Below are 19,393 nucleotides of genomic sequence, written 5' to 3'. Positions count from 1 at the left end.
TTTCTCGCCCTCGTGGTCAGTTGTCTTGATAGCTACCATCTCTAGATCATTTCTCGTGGATTTAATAATCTTTCTGTCCTCTCACTTCCTTCACGCTGTCCTGAATGCGCCTGCACTCTCAGTTCAGCCCAGTCCTGTGTGGAAGTCCTGCCACTTGCCGTCACTCGGCTCCCACCCTTTCAGACTCCGGAGTCTCCCAGCGTGGACAGGCCTTCCTGCTGCTTCTGCCTTCATTCAAGCATGGTGCCCCCTCGTGACACCAGTCCCTTCTGAGCCCCTTCCTCGCGGCCTTGCCCTTTGCTTCTGATCTCGCTGACTTGCATCTAATAAGCAGCGGTACCACTTTCTGGAAACACTTGTTTTGGCCCTCTTGCCTGCCCTTCTCGACTCACCCCTTCATTTCTGCACCCCAGTTAAAATCCTTGCTTTTCTTCCTGTTCGCCATGGTGCCCCTCCTCCCATTCCTCTTCCTTCCCCACAGAGTGATCGTCACTTTCCGCCAGTGCTCACCGAGGCACGCTCTCACAGTGGCTGGCCACAACACCGTCCAGCTGTCTCTCTGCATGTCTCGGCAAAAGGCCTGGGTGCAGAACGCTTCTTTCCCAAGCTGCTTCCCTCCATCACTCGTCCCCATCTAGGACACTGATCACAACTGCGGTGCAGCCTTTCGCCCTATCATTTAGCCAGGCCAATAGCCTTTCCTCAGGATTCCTCAGAACCAGATTCCCCGTCAGCTTCCTTACCAGTAACAAGCCTCTGCCCGCCACCCCCACTGCTGTCCCCAGAGCAACAGAGCCAGCCTGCTGCTGCCTCCTGGCTCCCCCACTTCCTGTGTACAACTCCTTGCAGCGGGATCTTTTACCCCTCCCCCCCAGATGCAACCAATCAGACCTCCTGGGGGCTCTGGCAGGATTCCCCGTTCTGAATCTGCGTCACACCTGCTCGGACCACCCACTACACAGTACTGCCCTGTTTAGCTCTCCTCTGTCTTCCTCCATCATTACTTGTGGTCCAGCAGGGCTACCGTTCCTTCCAGTGGCTGTCTGTCATTCCTAGTGACTCCCTGGGGACAGCATTTATGATGCTTTTCTGTACCATTTCTTCTAGCCATTTCTCCTACAGAACCCTGTGGCCCCACCCCACCCCCCAACACACACGCACACACACTGCCATTTCTCCTGCAGACCTTCCTCCACAACAGCCCCCCTGCCCTGTGGCGCTCTCCCGGGGATCCCACACTCTCCTGAGGCAAACACCCTTCCTGGCCGCACTGATCTCTCCTGACCTGCTATATCTATCCCTTTGAGTCTATTCTTCCAGCCTCTTGGCCACAACCATTTACTTATATTCCCTCAGAACTTTCTGGAATCTCCTCAGAGGCCATTTCTGTGTCACTGCTGCCTCCTCCAGTGCTGGAGAGGCCCCCAGCCCCTTGGCCCCACGAGACCTCATTCACACACCTCGCTCCTCACTGAGCCGCCTGCAGCCGTCCTTCCTCTGAGTCCGTCAGTCTCACTGAGCCTCAGTGAGACTCAGTGCAGCCATCCTTCCTCCATGTCTGTCAGTGCACACATCTCTCCATAGTTCTCTCTCATTTGCAACTAATGAGTTGTTAGCTGTCGGGAGACAACTCGTCACAAGACAAGCCTCATTTCTGAGACGAGTGTGAACCACTTCCGGGCTGCTGCCTCCTGTTCCCCGTGGGCATTTGCCTGCCTCAGAGCCCCTCTGGGGGTCTGACCAGTGGATTCAGGGTTGTTCCCTGACATGGAAAGGCTCCCTCTCAGCCCCCCTCCTCATCTGCTGTTTCCCGTCCTCTTGGCCACACTGATAGTCTGTTTCAGTGAACTTCCTCTTCAGAGTCGCTGGGACATCCCATCTCATTATATCAGCCTAATAGTTTAATTAAAAACTCAGAAAAAAAAAAAAACTTTTCACAAAAGTTTCAGGAAGTCTTTCTACCAATGTCACTCCTGCTTGTTTTCTAAACCTCTCTTCTCGATGTCTCATACACAAGTGTCTACTGTCTTTGTACAACTGCACCAGCTCACCTTAACCCGGGGTTTACCATGGTTTCTGACTGTCTCTCCTTACTCCTCTCCCTCAGTGCCCCGTGCCTCCCGCCCCACGGGAACCACGCTGGGCCCATAGGGACATGCAGGAATTCATACTGTCCTGCCTCTTCATCCTTATTGGATCTTGGCTTTCCTCTCTACCACAGTTGCATCTTCATTCTTAAGAAAAATCCCTTTACACTGCCTGACTGAAATGTAAGCACGAAAGTTTGTAAGTCTGTAACTGTACCTCATGGCGGTTCATTTAAAAGTAAAAAATTAAATATCAGAAAAAGAAAAAGAAAAGTCCCTTTGGTTGTATGTCTGTTTCTTTCTTCTTTCCCCCCTTACTTCTGCAGAAACCCTACCTAAACTGGACCTCGATGATTTTCTCATTTCCACAAAGTATAGAAATATGTGCTGAAGATACACTCTTTCCTAAATGGCTGAGCACGTTACCATCATCTGATTTCAACGTACGCAATTAGATTCATTTACTCTTGAGTTCAGACTCAAATACCTGCCAGGGGATTCCCGCCAGTGGCTTTAATTAGGCACAGTTTGACCTCAGCTTCTCAACTCTCCTGTCTCCAACTGCTCAGGCCCCAGGGCCTTGGGAAAATACCTAGTCTCCTTTGCTTGAAATCCGGGCCTTTCACAGCCCCTTCCTTAACAGATCCTCCTCAGCGCCTGATCCCAGCATCCATCACAGGACTGTCTGCATCTGCCCCCGACCTTCTGCTCATACGCTGCTTCCTAATGCTGACATCACTGGATATCCAATCTGTCCTTCTAATTTCTTTACAATGTACTCAGGCTGTTAATCCTGCAATCCCACATGCCCGCGATTAAAACTTCTATTGAAGAGCCTCTGGCATTGAGTTATAATATCATAAGTATATAGGTAGAGCAATCTCTCTTATGTTCTCTCTCTCTCTCTCTCTCTCTCTCTCTCTCTCTCTCTCTCTCTCTCTCTCTCTCTCATGTTCTCCCTCTTTCTCTCTCTTTCACACACACATACACACACAAACGCTTTCACACATATACATTCACTCACTCAGGACCTATACAATCAGCACTTGGAGATTAAGGTCATATCTCAGTCCTCTTTTTATCCTTAAGTCAAAGGGTCCGGTATATTAGTTTCTGCTTTTACATGTAATGTCAATATGTATTGACACTGTCACACATGTGGAGGGAGGGAGGGGCCTCAAAGACAAGACTGAGCAGGTGAAAGTCTCAATACCGAATCTGTCACACAGCCTTTACATCTGCGTCTGTTCTTTCCTGTCCTTGGTTATCCCCCCAAAACCTGCAACTCCCCAGTCACTACAATATGTTTTTTCTCCTTTCCTTAAGCCTTTTCCAGACCATGACCTAGACTGTGAAGTACCTTTTCTTCACCCTCTTACTAAATCCCTTCTCTCAGGCAGTTCAGAAAATCCTGTTATGATCAGGAAGGCGTCACTTTCCACAAAAGGCGCCACAGCCCCATTTCTGATCACCCCAGTCAGAACGGCAGCGCCTCTTTTCCCACCGGGCTGTCTGGGGTCACTGGGGGCTGACCTCTTTCGGTCACTCGCCAGTTCTGGCAGGTGATCCCGAGAGTGGCGTGGACGCAGAGCCCGTGCTTCCTCCCCTGGGTGGTGCCTGCCCTGTCGCGGCTGCTCTTCAGAGGCCGGGGTCTGGCGTTTCGTAGCTCAGGCTCAGTGGCAGGACTGGCAGGAAGCTCCCCAGCGCACCTCTCTAGCTAGCTTTAGGCCGGGACGAGAGAGTGTCCTCCTGTCCACACTCTTGAGCCCGCCGCAGGGATGCAGTTTAAAAGTGAGTTAGGCGTCCCTTGGACCAGCCTCTGGGCCTCTGTGGCCAAGTCCCTGGGTGAGCGAGCCCCTGACCATACCTCCTCTCTCCCCCCAGTGGCAGCCACCTTCAGCTGCACCATGAAGTTCGCCGTCCGGGACTGCGACCCCGACACTGGGGTCCCCGCTGAGGATGGCTATGAGGACGAGTACGTGGTGAGTGACACCTTGCCTGCTCCTGGCCTGAACTTAGGGGGCGTCCTTAAGGTGGCCAGGCGCCAGCCCAGGAGAAGAGAGATGGGGACTCACCCTCTGCTACGTCTCTCAAAGGGCAAACTAAGAGATGTCTCTGCAAGAGACTGCTTCAGCCTGGGAGGGGGAGGCCCCTCCCAGAACGCAGGAGCCTGCGGCAGCTGCTAAAAGTAGAAGGCCCTGTATGGCCTGAACCCTGCAGTTAGGGGGACAGCATGGCCCCCCTCAAACCCCCCCCAGGCCTCTCAGGGTCACTCTGGAGAATCTGGCTGGCCCGAGGCATCCTCTGGCCTCGCCCGCCTTGGCAGAAGGCCCTGCATCCGTGCATCCGTGCTCCAGGGGCAAGCTAAGGGGAGGGCTTGTTCGCCTGGGCTCCCGCCGGCCACAGCACTGCCCCCCAGTCCCTCTGGACCTAACGACCTGACCCTCCCTCACTAGCTGGAAGATCTGGAAGTGACCGTGTCCGACCACATTCAGAAGGTTCTGAAGCCTAACTTTGCTGCCGCCTGGGAGGAAGTGGGTGACGCCTTTGAGAAAGAGGAGACGTTTGCCCTCAGTTCTACCAAAACTCTCGAAGGTGAGAACAAGTGTTGGGGCCCGTGGCGTGACCTCCTCGGTACTCCAGAAGAATCCTTTCCCCGAGGGAAGATTCCAGCTCTCTCTCTCTAGCGCCACCGTCTCCCTGACTCCGCTTCCGTCTTCCCCACACAGAAGCCGTCAACAACATCATCAGCTTTCTAGGCATGCAGCCCTGTGAGAGGTCGGACAAAGTACCCGAGAACAAGAACTCCCACTCCCTCTACCTGGCAGGTAAGGCGTTTCCATCAGGTGACACCCCTCCCCCTTCACTTTGTTGCAAAATTGAATTCCCGGCCTTGTTGCTGTGTCCTGTTCCCTTCTATGCATTGCCATTTGATGAATCCTGTCACACAGTTTAACGGGCTCACAGGTTAAGAGCAGAACTGGTTGAGCCGTCTAAGATCATTTGTTCTTTTTAAGAGACATATTTGGCCTGCAGCACCTTCCATCTCTCCCACAGATACCAATGCCACCTCCTTGCCCCATTCAAGAACTCCAGGTTGACACCATCGACTACCTCCCACGTCCTGGGGAATGTCAAAGATACTGCAGGATGCGTATGCAGGACTCAGTTCCTGCCTCATGCAAATACGAATCTCTGGAAAAGCTAAACTCATAGAAAGGAGAAGCAGGCAGGGCATGATCATTCCCCGATTCGGAGCTTGTCTCAAGTTCTGAATGTGGTTCTCTCTCCTCACTGTTTTTTTTCAGGTGTGTACAGAGGAGGCTCTGACTTACTGGTGAGGTCCCGACTGGCCTTAGCAGATGGCGTGACCATGCAGGTGGCTGTCAGAAGCCAAGAGGGGACACCGGTAGATGTCATCTTGGCTTCTGTGGGGTAGCTTTCAGCTGGGCAAGATGGAGCTGGCGTGCACACCCCTGTCAGGGGGCTTTTAGGCTAGTGCATGACCTTCCCAGAATCATACTTCAAAACCGGAATGACTTTGGAGAAGCAAATTAAATTTGGGGCCCTGAGCCAGCAGATCAAGCGAATCTCTGTTCGTGTACATGTCTGTCTGTTTTCTCCTTTTTCTTTTAATTACCCTCAGTCAGCTTTGGTATTAAAGTGCGGCTTTGGGTGATCTTGAAAATCAAATACTAGCCTATACCCCAGCTGCTTAACTCCGTTACGGTCTGTAATTTAATGTGTGTCTGAGAGCTCCTGGCAAGGTTGGGAAAGTTGTATCCCAGAGGGGTGGTGGGGGAGGGGAAGCCAGAGTCCACTTTTGTCAAAATTCATTTTTATTAATAGAAAATAAACACTTATTCCAGTTTCAGTTATACTTGAGGTTGCTAATAAAAAAAAATCACTAGATAATCCTATTTTGACTACGACAATGAAATTGTGGCTTAAAAAAAAAAAAAAGGTATTCAGCACCATTGCTTTTAAGTCTTTCGGAATTTTTTCTTAAAAGTTTCTGGAACTTTCCTGTATGTAAAGTACAGGAATTGCTGAGCTACATGAGGCAGTCTCTCTGGGACGACCAATGGGAAGTTAAGCGATCATCGTAAGAGGAATAACGTACATTCAGCATGGTAACTGGGACTATCCGACGATCCCCTCCCCTCCAGCTCAGGAGGGAGATGCTTCTAAGCACTGAGGTATGAAGGGTCGTACTGTTATTAGCTGGGAAGACCAACTCTAACCGCAAATAACAGTACATCTCTGGCACAGATGCTATTGGTCCTTAATGTCCTGTGGTCTTAGGAAATTCTGTAAACAGTTTGGATTTAGTTCAATGTATTCAGGAAAAAAAAATTAAACAACGATTATTAGTAAGGTTCACTACTCTAGCAGAACAAGATCTGCTGGTTTAGTAAAGGATATATATGAAAGTAAATAATAAAGCATACTTAGAAGGCTACATCAAACTAAAATCTACTTCAACAAAATGCCTAGTTAGAAGCAGCATATGAAACTAAATCCAAATCCATGGCCGGGGTCAGCTGCCCTCACTGGAGGCTGCTGGGGAACACAGAGCACCCGCCCTCGAGGCCCCTTGAGGCCCCTCGAGGAGAGGAGGGGAGCACCCACTCCTCATGCTTTAGGATCCAATTAGAGTTGGGCCAGTCATTTTTTTTTTTAATTTTCTTTTTTTTTTTTTTTGACTATTTCAAGAATTCACGTTTCTGTTTTTTAAAAACAGTAAGAGAAGGAATGGCTTCCAGCATCAGTGAGTAGCTGTGCCCGTCAGAATTTCCTAATAGCACAGTGACCAAGGCAGGTCTGCACACGTGATCAGGTGTCAGAGGAATGGGAGGTGGACAGCCTGGTCAGCCGCAGTCAGGGCTTCTGCTGGCATTTTACTCTAAGCTGTCCACCAAGTGAGGTGAGAGTAGTGTGTGGCGGCCAGGACCTCTGCCGGGCCTTTCTTCCTAAGTGGAGCACACGACAGATGGGGGCTTGGGGGAGGTAATGCGGGGAGGCTACGCTCTCCGGCTCAGAAGGAGTTGATGAAGCCCATGTATGCATTCAAGAAGCCCATGGGGTCCTCTAGCTGTGGATAGTGGCTAATGTGGTCATCCAGAATCGACACTGTGGACCGCGGCAGCGTTTTCCTAGTGGAAGAGAACAGCATGGAGGTGAACTTGAGGCCGGAGGGAGGGGGAGGGAAGTAAGCCAGAGGGGCAGCCCCAGCAGACGCCCCCACTGTGCCGGCAGGCCCCGGCACGTCTACTCAGGAGTTCATCTCAAGCTCACAGCCTTGCCAGCTCCGTTTATGATGTATGTAGACTAGTTTCCGAAACGTTAATAGTCCAACCAGACAACAACTTGAAACTGTAACGCTTGGGCAACATACATCAAGGCAGGAGCAGTTCCAGCTCCCCAGAGAAAACTGAGCCTCACCAGACAGGGGGGGACCACTCAGCAACTCACTGTCCCGGTCAAGGCTCGGAAACGCCCTTCCTGACCCGGAGGACAAGCAGTTGGGCTTGGAAGGACATGGGAACTGTGTGCTGTTGGGTTCTTTCTGCTTGGCCATGTGGAGGTATGGAACGGCCTTCTGGGACAGAGTCTGAGATTTCTTTATTCCAGTACCTTCTGAGTAAGCACCCAGAGAAAATAACCGCCAGTGAGCAGGCACTTCTCCACGGTGAGCTTGCGCCAGTCACTCCCTGCAGTCTGCTAAGCTGAGGTCGGTGAGAGTTGGCGTTCCGGTCAGACCCAAGCAAACGCGCCTCAAGGTACCGCCACTGCTGTGTCCTGGCTCCCACGGCCCCCTTTCCTCACTAGTACCCCTAGGACTACGTAGAAGCTGTGACAGTGAGGAGCAGGCTAGTATGAACTCTGTTAGTGCTGACATTTGCAGAAGGGGGTGCCCTTACACTCCACCCCATCTTGTTTCCTGGGAGAGCAGGTCAGAGACAGTAGCTGGAGCGACAGTTCTCGAGAAGCAGCCCGTCAGGAGGAGAACAGAGCAAAGCAGAGGCCAGCCCCGGGGAGACTCACCTGTACAGCTCCAAAAATTCTGGAAAGGGGTTCACAGGATCCATTGGCCCATAGATAAAATGAACTGGAAGAGGGAAGAATGAATTACCAACAAGACTCACATCTGTTCCCCTACCCCCATGCTAAAATAACTCTCCTTTTCCCTAGAAAAGATTGTCTTTAGAAAACCCAGATTAAACATAAAACTTGATGCACTGGGGGTTGGCGAGAGCACCAGAATGTCAGTCCCGGGTTCAATCCCCAGCACCACATATAGGTCTCCTGAGCCCCACATGGAGTGATCGCCAATTGCAGATCCAGGAAGAAGTAAACCCTAAGTCCTGCTGGTTGTGGGCCAGAAACCCAAGTTCCTTGTCCAGCTCTTCTATGCACGGAACAGAAAGGAAGAAGGCCAGTGGGAACACTCTAGAAAGCCAGGATACTGGCATTCTGGAATTCCTCTCAGCTGTAACTGACCCTTGATTCCCTGGCATCAGCTAATCCTTCCCTGAGCAGTACTGTGAGCTGAGACAATGCAATTATTTTCTTTTTAACCCTCTAAAAGTGAAGAGACAAGTGATGAGAAACCTCTTCCAGCCTCTTGCTCCATCGCCTACCCAACCTTCTGTGCCGGAGGCTCAGCGTCAACGTGGAGACCACGCAAGCCCAGCCGTGCTACGGTAACGCTCTTCTATAATGCGTACCTCCCTCGGCAGCGCGGGGCAGGGGAGAGCTGCCCACGGGGAGGAGCACTCCCAAATGAAAGGGAGGACGCCAGCGAAACCTGAGTCTCGGATGACATCTTTAGGACCAATACATCCCTAATAGGACAAAGCATTTGCCGGAACCCCTGAGAAAAAAGTATCCGTTGTTCACATAAAATTCACATTAATGCTAGCTGTCTTCTATTTTTGTTTGGTAAACCAGGCCACTTATTGTTAAGCCCAGTTCCCCCATCACGATGGAGAGAAATACTCACTGGGAATGTTTACGGAGGCCAGCGCTCCAATCCAGCGTCGTCTAAACTTCTTCCTCTGATTGATGTACTGCAAGAGACTGAAGGGCAGAGGCGTCGATGCGAGGGGCGCCAGACACCTTTTCCTCACGTCATGCACAGCCCTGGGCTCACGTCATGGGATACAATGTGCTTATTTTTTTTTAAATCCCTAAGGCACCTGACATTCCTGAAACGGCCTGACTGTTCAGCTGACCCATTTCTGTGACACTCTCTAGCGTGAACCTTCACGCAGCCAAGGCCCGGCTGGCCGGCGCCAAGGTTTCACGCACGCCTTGTGACGTACAGAGACTGAACCAAATGGCCTCTGGGTCAACACTACTACGATCCTAAATGTAGAAACACACGCATGCACGCAGAGCTCGGGAGCCCAAGGGACCCTGAATCACATGGGAGAGCCCTCCTCCCGCCCTGCTGCCCTGCTGCCCAAATAAAACTCGACCCAGCCACTTCAGGACACGTACTTTTGCTCACTTCAACTATCATCTCTTCCAACTTAGACTTACTGTTGGTTAATGAAAAGTAAAAAGGTGTTTTTTTTTTTTTCAAATGGGCTGGTATTTCCTTTATGTTTTTTGTTTTTGTTTAATATTACGATGAAATCCTCGGGGAGCCTTTGGAGAGGACAGGGGGTGTGCTGGCTCCCTCTGCCACCCCGCATCCCAGCCGAGCACCAGGTAAAACCCCACTAACCCAGCTGACAAACGGGTAGCATTTCACCTCGAGTAGCCCCGCACATCAACAGCTCGTGAGAGCTGCTCCGTGTTCATCGGGACTGAGGCACAGGCATCTGCACAAAGGGAGTCTTTGCCCGGGACAGGGAAATCTCATCTCTGGGTCCCTGCTGCTAGGGGAGACTTGTCTCCAACACTCTCCGAACTCGGTCAGGTGACCATGCCAGAGGAAATCGGCGTCAGGACTCGCAGCCGCTCATGCACACACCAGCGCCCCTGGGCTGACACTCGCCCTCGTCCCCCTTCCCCCCCGGGAAGCACGGAGCAGGGCTGGCTTGGCGTGCCCGCGAGGAGCGGCGCTGAGCCCTCCCACCTGGTGCCCCGCCGCTGGGAAAGAGCCTCCCGGGGCCGGAGGGAAGGGCTCCCCTTACCTGTCGATGACCAGGTTCCCGTCATTGTTGCGGATCCCTGCCCACATGTCCCACAGCTCGCTCTCCGAGGGGCGCGTGTACGGCCCGAAGACGGGGGTGAGACTGAAAGAGGAGACGGTGGGAGAAGAATTCAGAATGTCAAGTATGACTGGAACCCCGGAGGTCGCGCGGCCCGACCCATAACTGATTTATGGATTGCCGCTCCTGCTACGCTGGCAAATGGCCAACGCCTTCGCTCAGAATACCAAGCCCGCGGATCTGAGCAGGAATTTTAATGGCAGCAGCTTTTCTCACTGCGCTGTTCCCAGGCTGTGGTGAATATCCGGGACTTACCCTCGAGAGAAGACAAAGAAGTTCATCAGCCGTGTGAGGATGGGCGAGAGCACGCCTCCATCTTTCAGCAGCTGTTGGTACAGGGTGAGAAGGAAGATTAGGAACCCAGAGAGAGAAGAACCAGGACAGAAGATCCCATACTAGCAGCTGAAAGAGGACTTTGGCCAAATCTCCCACTGACAGGTTTGATCACCGGCTCCAAGGATTTTATTTTGCCCTGCCTACATCTCTCATGGGAGGAAACCTTCTAATTCCCTCTAAAATTACATTCCTGCCCTTCGACTAAATCCCCAAGACTTCACTGACACATTCAACTTTCATCGAGGATCCCAGTTTGTTTAGACGCAATGTTGAGATAAAACTGTAGTGCTGTATCTTCAAATAGTTGCTGCACCTTATTCTTGGAAATAAGGTTCTATCTAGGAACTATTTCATTACTTTATTTGTGTGAAATTAAAAAAAAAAAAGGGAACCCATTATAGCAAGGGTGCCAGCATTATTTATGTCAAGCTAAACACTGTGTCATTGGAGTGATGCCAACCTTTTGAAGGAGGAGAGGCCGGTGAGTCTCAGGAAAAATACCTATAGGAGAAGAGACTTATTTAAGTGAGTCATTTACCAAACAATTGAGGCTGCACCCGAGCCCATTATCAATGATCCATGCTAGACACTGTCAACCTTTGGGGCCTCCAGTGACTAAAAAAAAAAAGACTTAGGTACCTTTGTACCTGGTCATGGAATTACTTCTCCAGGAAGTACCATGATGAACAGGTAGAACTGTATCCCACTGGAATTACTCTCCCATTTTAAAGGCAGAGGAAGGCGGAAATAATGGCAAGGTTACCATCGTGCTGATGACTAGCTGCTAAGTCCCCTAGGAGCTTCCTGCCCACCCCCCCACCGCCATTCCTCAGAACATAATGCTGTTCGGGCTACTGAGATTTTCAGAAAGTGTGGTTTCTCTGTAGTAAAAAAAAAAAAAAATGCAAACTCAACTTTCCTCCAGGGTCAGTGGAAGAAAGCCACGATGGGTGTGAATGACAGGATGTCTGCCCTTAAGACAGCAGGGGCCATGCGAATCTATAGTCACGGGTTTCAGAGCCAAGCACAGTGGCACCCAAAAAGACCGACAGGCTCCGATCAAGGGTTCATTCGTTTCCAGCCGAAACGTGGCACCACCATCAACCAAGAGTTTACAAGACAAACCGCAGGCGCCTGATAGACACGTGTGTCTTCACGTCCGCCAGGGACACTAATCCAAGTGCACTTGCTGCAGGTGTTACAGAACAGCACCGTGCCGTTCCCAGGCCCACCCCTCGATCTGGCTACGTCCTCCCGTACCCCAAGCGGACAGCAGCGACTCTGGGGGCTGCTTAGCCGTGACAATATCCTTAAGTTCCTTTCTGATTCGATTCGTTTTTCTGTATTTAAAAACATTCTAAGAAAGGATCGCTCGATCTCAGACCGCCAGAGCAGTCGGAGCACACGGAGAGGTCAAGAGTCCTTAGCGGCCCCGTGGCTGCCGGCGGGGCGTCAGGTTACCATGCAGTGCGGTGGTGCTGGAGATGGCCCTTCCGGCTCCCCTCACGATCCCCCGCCACCAGGGCAATTACCTCCATTGGACAGACAGAGACTCTTGATGGTGAGCCGGCCAGATCGATTCTGCTTGAACCTAGAGATGGGAGGGAAACAGTGCTAACACGTACTGTAGCGGAGCAGCTAAAGACAAACTCCCAAGAGAGGGACAGGCTAGAAGGAGCCGGGGAACAAGCAGCAGCTTTTCCCGGTCCCCCCCACCCCCCGCCAGTGAGATGTGGGGGGAGGACGTCACTGACCTATAGAGCAGCTCCTGGGCAACAATATCTCCATAATCGTGAGACAGAAGGTTGATCCTGCGGTTCTGGAGCCCCAGGTGCCGCAGAAGCGCCTCCACGATGCTGGCCTGCTCGAATATGGAGTAGTGGTGTGGTCTCTGCGGAAGGGAAAGCCACAGGCACGGGAGAAAGTCATCAGTGCCCATCTGTCTGCCAGCCAGAACCCCCCCATCCTCCCCCAACCCCCAAGCCTCGCCCTTATCTAGACGCAACGTACCGGTTTGTCACTGAAGCCAAAGCCTAGGAAATCGAGGGCAATCACGCGATGAAATCTCAGGGTCAGACCCTCCCAAATCTGAAGGAGAGAAGGAGAGAGAGAACGTTTGGACCGTCTGCTCCTCCCCTTCTCTCCTCCGCCTGCCTCGAGATAAGAGATCTCAATCCTATCTCAGCATCACCCGACACTTCCATAAAGGGAAACCCGCCACATGCCCAGAGATGATCCTCCTGGAAAAATGCTTGGGGCCCAAAAATTAATCTTGACTGAAGGAGGACCTCTGGCATTTTCAACCTGGCAATGATCCTTCCCAGACTGCTGAAGACTTTTTTTTACTCCCTTACAGTAAATGAGAGACAGTTCTACAGTTAATCCTATCTTGTGGAGCCACTCAAATCTGGAAGAGACTTCCGGTGCTAACAACAAAGTCCTTGATTTGGAGTTTTTAGAGCTTCAGTAAGACCTGAAGCCTGATTTCATTACCTTGTACCAATCGTAGCTGGACGTTGGAAAGCCATGTAAAAGCACCACTATCTCGGGACTTCCGACCACGCCCACAGAGTCTGGGAAGGAGAAGAGACATGTTAGAGGGATTCTCTCTCCAAATAACCTGCAGAGAAAAAAATCTGAGCAGTGTGGTAGAAAGAACTACTGCACAAATTAAAGACATTAAAATTTAGGAGCCAGAGAGATGATACAGGGTTACGGCACTTGCCCAGTGTTCATCCTACCCCAGTTCAATCCCCAGCTACTGCACATGGTCCCCCAAGCACTGCCAGAGTTACTTCTAAGCAGAGCCAGGAGTAGCCCCTGAGCATCACTAGATGTGGCCCAAAATTAAAATAATACTATCATTGTTATTAATGTAAACGTATGACTTGCATTTTTAAAAAAGACATTCAAATCTTTATTTTTTAACCCTGTATATACTGAAAAAGTTATAAAGCAGGTTTTATATGAAATACTTGAATTAAATTCATTGACATTCACCTAACTATTTTTAACTATTTCCCCACTTATCCCTTTACAACGGAAATATGGAAATATGGAAAGTATTTTTCACACTATAGAGTAAACTCAAAGCATACTGTCACAACATTTGAAACTCCTTGTACCTTATCATTTATGACCCCATAAAAATTCCCTAGAGATACAATCCTTTTGAGCACTTTAGCTGATGTTATTTGTCCATCAGGGACTTTTATTTCCCATAGGCAACTGAATCCATTATCAAAAACATGATATTCAATCCATGACAATATTCTAACAACTATTATTAAGGTTTTATTAATGTAGGTATGAACACCCTTTAGTGCATATATTTTTAAAACTATTTAGTAAAAATTCAAACAATAAAATGCCTAGCTAAAAGAATTAAATTGTAACTGTTACATTCTCATACACTGCTAGTGGCAGTACTGCTATCATAGCAAAATTTAGTAATGTGACTTGCAAAAAAAATTTAATTAGGAGAAATTTAAAATGAAATATACTTTAGTTTATGTATTTTAGTCTCAAGAACCCATGCAAGTAAGAGTCTGTTTACTATTTTAAAATAAGTAGTTTATTTACTTGTTTACTATTTTAAAATAAGTAATTTATTTACTAGTTTAAAAATATATGGAAAAAAATAAACACATGCATGAAGATTTTCACCCAGCTATATTTAAAACATTGAAAACAACCTAAATGACCAACCTCAATAAAACTATACTTACTTACTGGAGTCCAATAAATGAGAGGCGGTCAGGAGCAATAATGAAAAACGGTTTATGACAAACATTTTTCGTTATTGCTCTTGACCCCCGCCCAAATGATCTTTTCCAGTCATGATTCTCAGTTTCGGTACCTGCAGAATGAGGCTAGTGGCATCTATTCCCAAGTACTGTTGTAAAGATTAAATGAACGGATGGAGGTAAAAAGCATAATTCAACACCTAGCATATGGTAATTACTTGATAAGCAGTCGTAACCATAATTACCATCAGCACATTAATTTATACGAAGGTTTCAGGTTTAAATGACGTGGTTATGAATATAACAAATAATCTTTATAGAATGTAATAAAGTGAAAAGGGGGCGGGTGGCAGGGATGGGGACGTGGGGGGTGTAGATCCATCTATGGATCCCGCTCCCAGGAGCCAACACTAGGGGCACTATACCAGCGGCCAGCAGCACAAATCAGGGTCCGGAGGAAAGGAGGGGGGTGGCAGGGAGGGGTGTGGGGGGGAGGAGAGGATCATTAGTTCCATGTAGAGGCGCATGGCAGTCCCAGCACTGACTGCCCCTGCTCTCAGGGCATAGAGCCCCGAGAAGGTGGTGGTCACCCCCACCCCAGCTCCCTGGGCCTTACCTTGGTAGAAGATGCGCAGCCCCTTATAGGTGAAGAATTTGCCGGATGACTTCCATGAGTGAAGCGCAGGGGAGAGCTGCGGGGGTGGGATGTGCAGGTAGGCTGCCAGCAGGGGCACCGCCAGCAGCCCCACCTGGACCCACCACTCCCTCATCCTGGGGGGGAAGCAGAGGGCAGGGGTCAACACTCGAATTTTCAGGAAAATGCAGGTTATTTTCATCTGCGATCTTCCCCCCTCCCACCTGCCGCCGTCCTAGTGCCTTCCCAGGCTGCTCACATACTGTGCACCTTCCCAGTGGGCCTGGCCAAGGCGTCTGGGTGGGGGGGGCGGCGGGGGAGATGGGAAAGGGGGGGCGGGCGGGTTGTGATTTTTCCCCCTTCCTTAATAGTTTCTCTGAAAGCTCTAACACCTTCCCCACCCACCTCTGCCAGGGAACCATTCTTAAACCTATTTTCTGTATTTAAAAAAGTCAGGGTCCACACATTCTTACTAAGGTTTAGTAAGGAATTGAGAGTAATAATAGCACATGCCATTTCGCTCTTGGTTTTTTAAGGATTCTTCAGCGCCCAGCCCAAGCGAAGCCTCCCCAACCCCCGCAGTGCTGCTGGCGCTGGCGCTGAGGGCCGGCTGGGGGGGCACGCGAGGGGTGCGCTGCCGCGGCTCTGCCCTGACCCGCAGATGCTCTTTCTGCCTCTCTGAGCAGACTGGGGAAACTGAGTTAAAGGTGGTAGGACGCCCTCCCTGCTGGGAAAGGACGGGGGGGGCGCGGAGGGGGAGGAGGCTCTGGGTTCGCACCCCTGGACCCTGAAAGGCCCACAACGACCCACAGTGGCCAGGCTCGCGGGCACGAGAAGTCCCGGCCTCTCCTGCCAAACCCGGGAGCGGGATGGCCACGGTGGGGGGAGGGGGAGACGCTAGTGGAACGGACGCCCGGTCCGGTGCAAAGCGCCCGCACAGAAATGCCCATCGCAGCTAAACAACAGGTTCGCACACACGGCCCAGGGCCCATCCCTGCACCCGCCCCCGGGTCGCCCAAAACGCGGCCACAGTCCCTACCCATCTCAGGCCAACTCGCACAATATTATTTTTAGCTCTAAAGCACAGAATTCTGTGATTCCACAGGGGCAAAATAACCTATTTTGCTTTTTTTTTTTTTTCCATGCACCACTGAGGGTGTCTTTTTTTATTATTTCTTAGACGCAGTCATTGGTTCTTTCAAGCGGTTTTAAAGGGGGCGGGAGGAAGAAGTGCCCCCAACGTGATCCGTTTCCACCCCGCCACAGAGGCAGGCTACACCCCCAGGATCTCCTGGAACAGAGGAGCCGGACCAAAGTTTTCTGGGCGCTATCTCTGTCCTGGGCGTCGGCGCCCACGGTTCCACTGGGCCGCTTCATCCCTCGGGGGTCCCCGGGCTCCGCACTTCATTCAAAGGCTCCAGCGGCGGGATATCTGCAATGACTCAGCAGAGGGCCGGGGAGGGGCTGCCCAGCAGCTGGCGGGAGGGGGCGCCCCCTCCCCGGCCCGCCCCGCCCCCACCCACGGGCCCAGGGGAACAATGTCCAGGCTGCCCCCCCCCCCCCACGCCGCCGCACGTCCTCGCGGCTCACGCCAAGACCGCAGAGGCGCGCGGGCGTGCGGGCGGGCGGGCAGCCTGAGTCTTTGGTCTTAAGGACCGCAGGAGGGAAAAAACGCCCCTTAATGCCAACTTCGGAGATTTTTAAGTAGGGCAGCAATTTGGCAGGCAGTGGGCGAAACGTTTCAATTTTTCTTTTTTTCTTTTCTTTTTCTTCTTTAACCAAGATCGCCAGGGTTTGGTAAGCCACGAGGCGAGAGCATTAAGTCAACCCTAGCATCAGACCTTCTGGAAACGATCGGCCTCTCTGCGCCCTTCATTTTCTTCATCGTGTGAGCTGCGATAGGTATATATTTATAGGTCTATATTTTTTTACAATATCCCCACTCTTAGAACCGCCGAACCCAGAGCCCACAATCTGGGCGCAACGTGACGGCGGTCTGGGCTTGGCGCCATCTCCCGGGTTCCGTGCTGAGCCCTGAAACATACTTACGCAGGCGACAGGACGCGCCCCTCGGGTGCCCCCAGGTGCGGCGGCCACTCCCCGCGCCGCGGGTCTCCCAGTCTCCCGACTGCGGCAGGAGGGGCGGCGCGGGCTGAGACCCACGCGCCCGCGCCCCGCCACGCGGGCTAAGAATCCTGAACAGCGCCCGGGCGACGGGTGGGGTGCGGGCTTCCGCGGGTGGAAAAAACTGGAATCGCGCAAGGCGACGCCAAGGGTCCAGAAAAGCCGCCCCTGCCGTGGGGCGGGGAGGGGGGGGTCGAAAAATCGTGGACTGCACCAGAGCCACGCTCCGGGTGGGGGTGGGGTCTTAAAAAAAATCCTAAATTGCACCAGGGTGACGCCGAGGGTCCGAGATTCCTAAATCACATACCAGGTTGACCGCGGGGTCTAAAAACCCCTAAAACTCGCGCACAGGACAATGCCGGGTCGGAAAAGCCGATACCGGCGCCAGGACCAACGGCGAGGTCTGAAAATCCTAAATCGCGCCAGGGCGACGGCGAGGTCTGAAAGCCCGTAAAACGCGCAGGACATTGTCTGGGTCTAAAGACCCTAAGTCGCGCCGGGGGTGGGGACACTGAAAACCCTAAATCGCGCCAGGGCGACGACGTCAGGATCTGAAATCCCCAAATGGTGCCAGGGCGTCGCCAGGGTCCACGAACCCGAACTTATGCCAGGGTTCCACGGGGGTCTAGTAACACCCCTGAAACGGGATAAGCGCCCCTCTCGGTCTACAAACCTCAAGTTACGCCGACGCGGCCAGGGGAGGACTAAAGGAAAAAATATATATCTTTAACCGCACCAGGGTGACACCGGGGTCTTAAAAATCCCTAAGTGGCACCCGAGTTCGGAGCCGTCCACGGCGCGCGGGGGGCCGCCCCCTCTCGAGTGGACAGAGGAGGCTCCGAGGACGCGACCGCGCGCACCACCACCACCACCGCCGCCGACCGATTTCCGTCCCCCCCCCGCCCCCGGGGACTAGCCACGGCCCCCCGCAGCCCGGCTCGAACCCGAGGGCTTCCCACCCGCAGGCGTGCGCCCCGATCCCGGGATGCCGCTGCCGGGAGCGGCCACACCCCCCTGGCGCCGGCCGCGCACCCACCTGCGGAGGCGATCTCGGCGCACCATGGCGGCGTCCTATCCCATGCCGTCCGCGCTCCCACCCCGGGCACCGGGCGCTTCGGCGCCCGCAGCCACGCACGCAGGCTGGCCGCCCGCAGCGGGCCGCTGCCCACAGCCCGCGAGGGCGGCGCCGCCGCGGCAAGCGCCGAGCCACCGGGGGAGCGCTGCGGGGCGTTGCGGGCGCTGCGGCACTGCGCAAGGCGCGGCTGCCGCAGAGGACTCGCTGCCCGCCGGGGGAGAGGCGCCGGGGAAGAGCTGGTGGCCGCGCCAGCGCACCGCCGGCGGGCACCGACTTTTAGAGCCCACCGAGCCCCGCCCCTGACCCGCCCACTGCGCCGCTGCACCCCCTCCTGCCGCAGTCACCGCCCCTCCCCGCACCCCCCCTCCCAGCAGCCCCGCAGCCGCTGCGGGGCGGGGGCGCCCCTCTCACGGCCCCTTCTCCACCGGGCACCTTCAGGGGTGTCACCTCCCGCCAGCACGACGCTACCCCCCCCACTCCCCCCCCCACACACACCATGGCTCCCCGCAGCTCGGAGCCCAGCTTCTGCCGCAGTCGTCCGGCTCCGACCCGGCTGCCGCAAGATACAGGGAAGCAAGACCCCTGAGATCCCAACACGCGCCCCGCTTTAGACCGCTCACCAGCAAATCTCACCCCCACCCCACCCAGGTGGGCCGCGGGCCTGCTGGGGTTCAGGGCGGCCGATTGGGGCACCTGCTCCCACTCCGCGCCCGAGGTGTGAACATGGAACCGCCGAAGGCGGACCGGCATCAACGATGATGGCCCGGACCTCAAACGCCCGACACCTCTAATTTAGGTCCCTAACTCCTGGGGACCACCAAGGGCATGGCCAAGTAATAGGGAACGGCCACGTGGCTGCAACTACCGATTCTCGGCAGGGCCGATTACAGCGGGCAGGGTGGGGGAAAGGGGGCAAAACTTTTGGAAAGTGTGGGTGCTCTCGCTCTGCCAGCAGCGCGCCACGGCCGCCGGCGTTTCCTTTGCAGCAGCGTGACGTGTCCGCAGGCCGGAGCGCCGCCGCCGCCGCCCCGACCGCGGCACCGGCCCCGCGCCAGAACAGAACCATCATCACAGGCTGCGACTGCATTTCCCCCCAATGTATGGCGACCGAATCCCCGACACAAGGGCTCCCCGGCGGTGGCACGGGAAAGTGGAAGGGACAGAGT

The 19,393-nt window shown here is 53.2% G+C and overlaps 2 protein-coding genes across 2 annotated transcripts in view; one reads left to right on the top strand and one right to left on the bottom strand.

Annotated features, from left to right (window-relative positions):
* The window catches only part of COPG2 (COPI coat complex subunit gamma 2), a 104,748-nt gene extending 98,936 nt beyond the window's left edge, over positions 1-5,812 (top strand). Inside the window, exons 21-24 of the mRNA XM_004608255.2 lie at positions 3,972-4,069; positions 4,544-4,682; positions 4,817-4,915; positions 5,396-5,812. Coding sequence (XP_004608312.1) covers positions 3,972-4,069; positions 4,544-4,682; positions 4,817-4,915; positions 5,396-5,526 — 467 coding nt within the window. The 3' untranslated portion in view covers positions 5,527-5,812. The remainder of the gene's footprint in view (positions 1-3,971; positions 4,070-4,543; positions 4,683-4,816; positions 4,916-5,395) is intronic.
* A 260-nt stretch (positions 5,813-6,072) lies between these two features.
* On the bottom strand, positions 6,073-18,467 carry MEST (mesoderm specific transcript). Its single transcript, XM_055134147.1, has 12 exons — positions 18,189-18,467; positions 15,011-15,165; positions 13,142-13,221; positions 12,659-12,736; positions 12,403-12,539; positions 12,181-12,239; positions 11,109-11,149; positions 10,568-10,638; positions 10,235-10,336; positions 9,094-9,170; positions 8,136-8,199; positions 6,073-7,243 (listed from the first exon to the last, which is right to left on the bottom strand). The coding sequence occupies exons 1-12, from the start codon at positions 18,212-18,214 to the stop codon at positions 7,126-7,128; spliced, it is 1,008 nt and encodes a 335-aa protein (XP_054990122.1). The 5' UTR covers positions 18,215-18,467; the 3' UTR covers positions 6,073-7,125.
* Between the last annotated feature and the right edge of the window lie 926 nt (positions 18,468-19,393).

This window comes from Sorex araneus, chromosome 1, assembly GCF_027595985.1.
Source record: "Sorex araneus isolate mSorAra2 chromosome 1, mSorAra2.pri, whole genome shotgun sequence".
In the NCBI taxonomy this organism is placed as follows: Eukaryota; Metazoa; Chordata; class Mammalia; order Eulipotyphla; family Soricidae; genus Sorex; species Sorex araneus.
The sequence above is the reverse complement of the archived record's forward strand: the minus strand, read 5'-3'. Positions and strand labels throughout refer to the sequence as shown.

Coding starts and splice junctions, on each gene's coding strand:
- MEST (XM_055134147.1), bottom strand. CDS start 18,214: ATGGTGCGCCGAGATCGCCTCCGCAG. Junction 10,337..10,567: donor TTCTTTGTCTTCTCTCGAGG/GTAAGTCCCGGA, acceptor CTCCTCTTTCAG/TCTCACCCCCGTCTTCGGGC. Junction 7,244..8,135: donor GAATTTTTGGAGCTGTACAG/GTGAGTCTCCCC, acceptor CTCTTCCACTAG/GAAAACGCTGCCGCGGTCCA.